The sequence below is a fragment of the Pinus tabuliformis genome, chromosome 8 (genome assembly GCF_031772625.1).
Source record: "Pinus tabuliformis cultivar Carrire ecotype Pingquan chromosome 8, CPIR1, whole genome shotgun sequence".
NCBI classification, from domain to species: Eukaryota; Viridiplantae; Streptophyta; class Pinopsida; order Pinales; family Pinaceae; genus Pinus; species Pinus tabuliformis.
The window spans coordinates 1,911,795,625-1,911,803,351 of NC_142294.1; the positions used below are offsets into that span (position 1 = coordinate 1,911,795,625).

Here is a 7,727-nt window from a genome sequence, read left to right on the forward strand (position 1 = left end):
CTAATACAGATTATTAAAGGAATCAGACAGAATGTGGAGACCTGATACGCATACCTGCAACTGAAACATTTCCGTTATATCACTTGAGCAACTAAGGCGGAGGGGCTTATGCTTCGCGAACTCGAAAATTTCCTCTCTCGCGATATGTTTGGCCAATCCCTTAAGTTGATTGTGCATTATAACTCGGCAATGTTTAGGGTGCTCTTCCTGGCACTTCATCTGTACCAACCAGGGAAATAATCAGTTATAGCAAAAGATAAGATTTCACCACTAGGAAACAAAATAAAACGCTGATTATATTGCTTACAGAAGTGCTGGTCTCCGCATCATAATCATACCCCAGAAGGCATTTTTGACGTAGATTTTCAAGACAGTCTCTGACGTAACAGTAACCTAATCCCTCTAGGACTCGAACTGCTAGCTCTCTGTCTTCTCCCACCAAGAAACACCCAATGTCCAAAAACATCTCTTTCTCTTCTTTTTGCAAAGCCTCATAACTCACTTTTAATGTGTTTATTATATCATCTGGTAATCTTTTAGAAAACCTTTCCACCTGCAGCTTCCAATAGGTTTTATCACGATTGCCAGAAAGATGTTGGCCGAAAACTTCTAAGGATGAAGGCAACCCATCACAAATATCTAAGAGCTCCTTCACCAAGTCTTCAAACCCTTGAACTGGTTCTGATTGATCGAAAGCATGAAAGCAAAAGAGATCTAGGGCATGCTGTCTATTTAATGGCTTTACATCATATAACAAAGCTTTTGGGGATCTTCGGAGTAAATCCCTATGACGAGATGTGAGCAAAATCAGACTACGAGGTCCTACTGCATCAATATCTAGTAGATTGTGGATTTGCTCCATATCATCAACGTCATCCAGAACAATCAGAGCTAGCAGCGCTTGTAGACTGCGTTGCAAAATACACCTTACTTGGATGGTATTATCAATATCCAAATCATGACCCAACAGATCACGAATTAACTGCTTCTGCAAAGATGGTAAATCCCTTCCCCTCACGTTAAGCAAAAAAGAAGATCGAGGAAAATCAGAACGTTTTACATTGTAGAGATGTTTAGCGAGAGTCGTCTTCCCGATGCCGCCCATCCCAGTAATCCCCACAATCTTTGTGTCGCTTAGATTCAGAATTTTACTTTGGAAATCCTTGGCTGCTTCGTTCAGTGCAACTGGGTGTTTAGCCACTTCTAAGTGTTCCCCTTCTTTTACCTTTGCCAATACAATACTCAAAATTTGCTCCAAGTACATCCCATAGTCACTGATTTAAGAAAGGAGAAGAAGAAAGTGAGAATCTATAATCCAAAATTAAAGTTGTAAATGGGAAAAATAAGGAAAGCAAGTGTTCACCTTCCATTTGATTTAACGATGTAACCAGAAATACTTGCGGCCTTTTTCAGTGCTTCCTTCCATTCTGCCATCACTCCTCCATGCCTTTGGTGGTACTGAAAGCCTCCGTTGTAAGGTCCACCCCTTTCAATGTCTCGAAGGTCTTTAGGCTCAACGTCACAAAAGATGGGTATAATGGTAGTGGTGCGCACCTGAGATGATTTCAAAATCCAACACAATTCATCCAAGCACCAACGTGATTCGGCATATCTCTTTGAGAAAATGACAATATGAACTGATGCACTGGAAATAGCTCCTTGGATCACATCGTAGAGCGTGGATCCTCCCCTAAGTTCCTTCGCATCCAGAAAGACGCGCAACCCACAGTGCCTAAGACGATGGTAGATGAGGCTGGCGTGAGTGAGCTTGGCGTCAGGCCCTCTGTGATTTATGAACACATGGTATTTCTCAATCTGCAAGGGCTCCCGTCTGACCATTCTCCATACATCATTCACAATGTTATCCAAGAACTTTCCCTGGTCGCTGAAAAACCAAACAGATAGTCATAGTTGTAAGTAAGATTAGGGAGAGTAAGAAAATTATAGATGAATTAGAAACTATCTAAAGAGTAAACATAGTGTGCAAAATGAGTGAAGTACGGATTCACCTTTCATTCGTTTTGAGGACGAAACCTGAAATGTCTGCGGCTTTTCTCAAGGCCTCCTTCCATCCCTCCACCTCTTCGATGCTGAAACTGCCTTCGTGGTTTCGGAAGGCCTCGGCAAAACTTCCCCACTCAATCTGACGAAGCTCTGCCGGTTCTACGTTGAAAAACACGGGTAGAATGGTGCGCTCATGAGATGATCTCATAATCCATCTCAACTCCTGTAAGCACCAACGTGATTCAGCGTAATGCTCAGAGAAAATGGTAACGTGAACTGAGGCGCTACTAATAGCTTCTTGGACAACAGAGACGACAGTATCTTCCGTGCAAAGTTCCTTCTGATAGAAGAAGACACGCAACCCACGGCTTGTGAGACTATGGTAGATGAGACTCGCAAGAGTGTTCTTGGTGTCGACTGTCCTGAAGTTTATGTAAACCTGGTATGTTGCTGCCTCTGCCACTTCCTCCATACTGAGTTCCTGGTATAGTTTTGTGGACGGTGGATGAAGCAAGCACTCCGCCTGAGAGAGAAACACAGGGAGACAGTTGCCAGCAGAGAAGATGTAAATGAGAATATAAAAGCGCAAAGATGCTAATGGCTATAAGGAGATCGAGAAGTCTTTAAAATATTTGCCAGTTGTGCGCGCAGCTTTAGCCTGCTGATAGTTGTAAATCACGTTTGCTCCAAAACTGTATACCGGCAAAGATCACCAGACCGTAAGTTAAGTTGCAAGTATTTACCAGAGCAGTTTTTGCGTTGTTTTTTAAATTCGCGTGATATAATTTTTGGTTTGTTTATTTTAATTGTTTAAAAGGTGAAAAAATTACATAGAATACTGCTGGTATAAACATTTTGAGATTTAACGAAATCATCTGTGAATTGTTTGAAAAATGCATGGTAATGGGTTGGGTAATGTGCATTGTTTGAAAAATGTCCGGTAATGGGTTGTGTTAGGTGAGGGAATTTCTCCTTTTTAATTGAAGAAATCCGGAGCAGTTCTCAGTCAGCTCAGTCATACATTGTGTTGTGTTAATCAGAATTGGATTACTCAGGATTGGACTAAAAGACTGGTAGAGACTTAAGTTTCTTACTTACCGTTAAACCACATCTTGACCTAATATTATTAGGCCACATCCTTACCTACCATGAAACCACATCTTGACCTAATATTATTAGACCACATCCTATTAATTAGGTGAGAAAATTCCTCACCAGTCCGTCTCGTCAAATCAGCCTCCCAACGGCATGAGCATTGAAAACGTTGACCAGATTACTGATTTCCTCGTGAGGACTTATCAATGGCCAAAGTTAGCCAATTTATAGAGAAGATCCATTTTCTACGATAAGTTGAAATTGGAGTTTGCTTATAATTTCTTGTTTTCGAATTTTTAAAGTAACATTATGGATTAGCAATGTCTAACCTGGCCATATCTCATTCCAACTTGGCAACGATGTCACTTCAAAATCCACGGGTTTTATCGTGGAATTCATTAAACACCAGAGAGGGGACTAGGCCTTAAAAATGTTTGTTATGTGCAACATTTTTCTGTGCTCTAAATATTTTTTATGATTCCAAAAAACTATATAAGATAAATTTTGTCTGTTATGTGGAACATTTTTCTGTGTTATAAATACTTTTTTTATGATTTCAAAAAATAATATAATGTAAGTTTTATTTGACTTGTTTATAAATAAGATTTTTTGAAAAGATTTATTTAATTGTTCTAAAATTTTGTATAGGTTTATCGAAATACAAATTCAACTAGTAAATTCATTGACCCAAAATTCTTAAACCTCTCATTTATAAAAAATTCGGTTTAAAATCCTCTGGATATAAAAGGATAAAAATTTAATATAAGTAATGTATATGTGATCCAATTTGCAAGTGTACATAGTGATATAAGTAAAGGGATATGATGAAACAATTACTGTTAGTTGTATAAAACCAGTGCTTAGTGTTCTGCACGCGAGTGCATGTTGTAACTGTCGGGGCGGTCGGTTTGCACGCCCTCGACCGGTTTCGAATCCTGTGAAGCTGCGCTGCAGCGTATTTGGGTCATGGTCGGTGATGATTTGTACAGATTGTAAATATATGTTGATATATATAGCTTCTTCAGCGGGGCCCTGCCCCCCACAAAAAAACCAATGCTTAGTGTTCTTCCTTTTGAAATTTTGTAATGTACGTTGTATAAAATCATTGCTATTCTAACTTAGTACGGTATATTTAACGATTGATTTTTTCTTTTATAATTAAATTTTAAATATATCTATCTATATATATATATATATATATATATATATATATATATATATATAAAGTACGTTATATTAATTATTTTATAAAAACTATTTTTTTAAGATTGGGAATTATTAAAAAATATTAAATTTTATATATTATTTTTATTTATTTTTTTCACTTGACTTATCATTTTATTTTGAGTTATTATTTTGAACAATGAATTTAACTTTGTTTTCATGTAAATTTATTATTAAGTTATTTCAAAATTTGTTTTTTTTTTTTTTTTTTAATCTAGGATAATCAGTAACTGGTGAGAGTTATCCTGAACAGGCCCAAGATCAAATCCTCAAAATTATTAAGTTATCTCAAAATTTATTAATTGCATATTTTAAATTATAGTAGTACAAAACTTAAAGTTTCTTCTTTGTTTTTTCTAAAAATAGAAATGTCAAATAAAACTCTCCCTACATATCTAAATATTGGTCTTATTATGTGTATTATTTTTGGAAAGCCTCTATTAAAATTTGTTATATGTCTAAAACTAAAACTAATATTAAGTTTGAGTGGAAATTCATATTAGATCTATCCAAGTTTTTTTGGCCACTTTAATTTCTCTTTGTTTTTTAAAATTCTCATTACATAATTCTCTTTTAATCTAGATTGTGAAACAATAATATTCATTATAAATATTAATTGCTTAAAAAAAAAATTGATAATGTGGTTGATGATGATGTGGTATTCTAGCTTATTTATATCCATGAAAGAGTAGCCTTTTTGTCAAAAATAGTGGTGGTGCTTATAACTAGAAATTGTAGGCTTCTAATGGAACCTTAGTTGTGAATGAAATATTATGTATTTGGTTCCCCTTCTAAAGGAAATATGGAACAATGTAATTAACTATTGGTCATTATGGAAATTCATTCATATAAATGACTTAAATTAGTTTTAGCATAATATTAAATTATAATATTTTCATGTGAATATTTATGAAAGCATATTTTTTTGTAATTTTAGTTTACTTTGATTAACAAGAAATAAGGACTCAAGAAACTAAAAAACTTATCCTTAGTGGAGTTGTAGAGCATGAGTTTATATATATATAACACTTTATGTTCATGTGGGAGCATATTGACCTTTCCCCTTGTAATATATGATTTAAATTCATTATTTTACATCAATTAATTTTCTAATAAGTTAATAGTATATATGGTGTTATTTTGGATATTGTTAATGTGTAATTGGATTCAAGATATTGTACGAAGTTTTTTGTGGACAATCCACCCATCACCAGGAACCAATGAAGCAAAATTCATAGTATATTTCAAAAGTCAATCCTATAAAGAAATTTAAATGCTATATTAATTTCTACTAAATAAGTAATGGTAATATATATTCCTATATTATATTTGGAGAATACAATGAAATACAATCAAAATAAAAGTATTCAAGAATGAAAAAACAAAAACCGAAAAAAATGATATCCTATAAATTTACACAAATATAAGGCGAAAGGTTTTCATAATAAAATTTTATCATAAATTTTAGATTCATGAGGATGGTTGTTACCAAACTTCAACCTTGGTTTGGTTTAATAAGGGAGATAGAAAATCATTGCTTTACCTCCAACCACAATGATGAAATTTTAACCATTTTGAGCATTTTCTACAAGTGGTTTTAGAAATAACATTATCAATGTTGACATGGAACAAATTTTCCAACCTATAAAGCTCCTTGTCATTAGAGGAAATTTTAACTTAAAAGTGGCCTCCTAAGGAAAAATAATAAAATAATATTTAAAATAATAAAATAAGAGTTATTAATTTTGGAGGGAAAAAAATAAAACTATCTTTTTAATGTATTTTTGACTAGGTTATCAACTTATAGGTTTACTAAAATTTCTACTGTAAACACTCACTAGATGCGGAATTAAATTCCACAGCCAACGACTACCCATTATGCATACTTCTCAGAAGACCAACATTGATAAAAAAGGAATATACATTTAAAAAACATATTGAACACCTTTTTCTAAAGTATCTTTAATTAAATATACATTAAAAAAACATGTTGAACATGTTTTTTAATGTAGCTTCAAATTTTATCAATATGGTTCTTCTAAAAAATATGCATAATGGATACTCATTGAATGTGGAATTTAATTCTGCATCCAACCACGGTGTCTTCACTGGGGGAGCCATACCATACCATGTGGATTCATTTGGGGGATATATATTGAGGAAAAAAATGGCATAATGTATTGGGGGGTATATAGGGGGTAAAGTGTTTTTATATTGGCAAGTATAAAAAATGGAGTTCAAAGTTAATGAAAAAATGTAAAGGGGTATAAAAAATGTTAATGAAAAAATTGATATGTACAATATCTAGTGGAAGTAGGGTTTTTTTAAATTGGGAAGATGTATTGGGTTCGTATTAGTATAGGGTTAAATAATGTTATTTTTAGGGGTATTTTCTAATATGTAGTCAAATTAAGGGTATTGTGTAATATGCCACGAACTCGCGTGATAGGTCAGAGGTTCATTGAGTGAAGCCCTTGTGCATCCAATGAGTATCTACACTTGAAATTTGAGTAAATATATAAGGAGATACTCCAAAAATACAAATAAAAAGGTGGTTTTCTTCTTTTCCCTCCAAAATATTTACATGTATCTATATGTAATTTAAATAATTTTGATTGGTTTACATATTATGAACATGAAATTTTCATGAGCACTTTTAGGCTGGAATTTTCTCTAATGAGTTTTTCCTTACACAAATACCTCATTTTGTAAACAACCCCTCTCTCTCTCATACAGACACACACACAAATTTGTTGGTGACAAGGGGTGCCTAGTGACATAATTATACTTTATGTGAGGATATATATTAAGAAAACACTGAAGAGGACAATTATGCTTAAGTTAAAGAGAACAATCATGCAAATGCTGAAGGAAAGGAAAAAATTAGGTGGCTAATTTTCCACGTTTTTCCACGTGGGCGGGTTAATTTTCCACGTTTTTTTTCAAAAAAAAGATTCACCATTTTCTATTTTTTCTAAAGATGATTCACTCAAATTTTATATTAGAAAATTATTTTACCACAAAAATCGTCAAAATTGTATAGAAAACTATGTAAAAATATTATAAATTTGAATATTTTTACAAAAATATCACCAAACATTTTATAGTTTGTATTTTATAGACTAGTACAACTTGCTTAGATTTCTAAAACTTCAAATAAATTTCCATCAAAAATCTTTTCCTTGGTTGAAGGTAGTGCTCCTGCATGAATAAAAATGCAAGGTGAAAATTCAAACAACAAGACTAATGTTCTTAGATGCAAGAGAAAGGAGGAAAAGATGAAGGAAATTGATGATGTTGAATTAAATGAACACTCCATAAGAGCAATTGTGAGAATATATCAAATTAATTCAACATATTTTCATTATTAATCACATAGTCTTACAAACACAAAGAAAAAAAGG

General features: G+C 33.3%; 1 protein-coding gene across 1 annotated transcript; it reads right to left on the reverse strand.

Moving 5' to 3' along the window:
• LOC149244098 (disease resistance protein RUN1-like) lies at positions 1 to 2,476 on the reverse strand. Its single transcript, XM_089371423.1, has 4 exons — positions 2,010 to 2,476; positions 1,364 to 1,885; positions 308 to 1,274; positions 1 to 219 (listed from the first exon to the last, which is right to left on the reverse strand). Exons 1-4 carry the CDS (start codon positions 2,474 to 2,476, stop codon positions 1 to 3), a joined length of 2,175 nt encoding a protein of 724 aa, XP_089227549.1.
• Between the last annotated feature and the right edge of the window lie 5,251 nt (positions 2,477 to 7,727).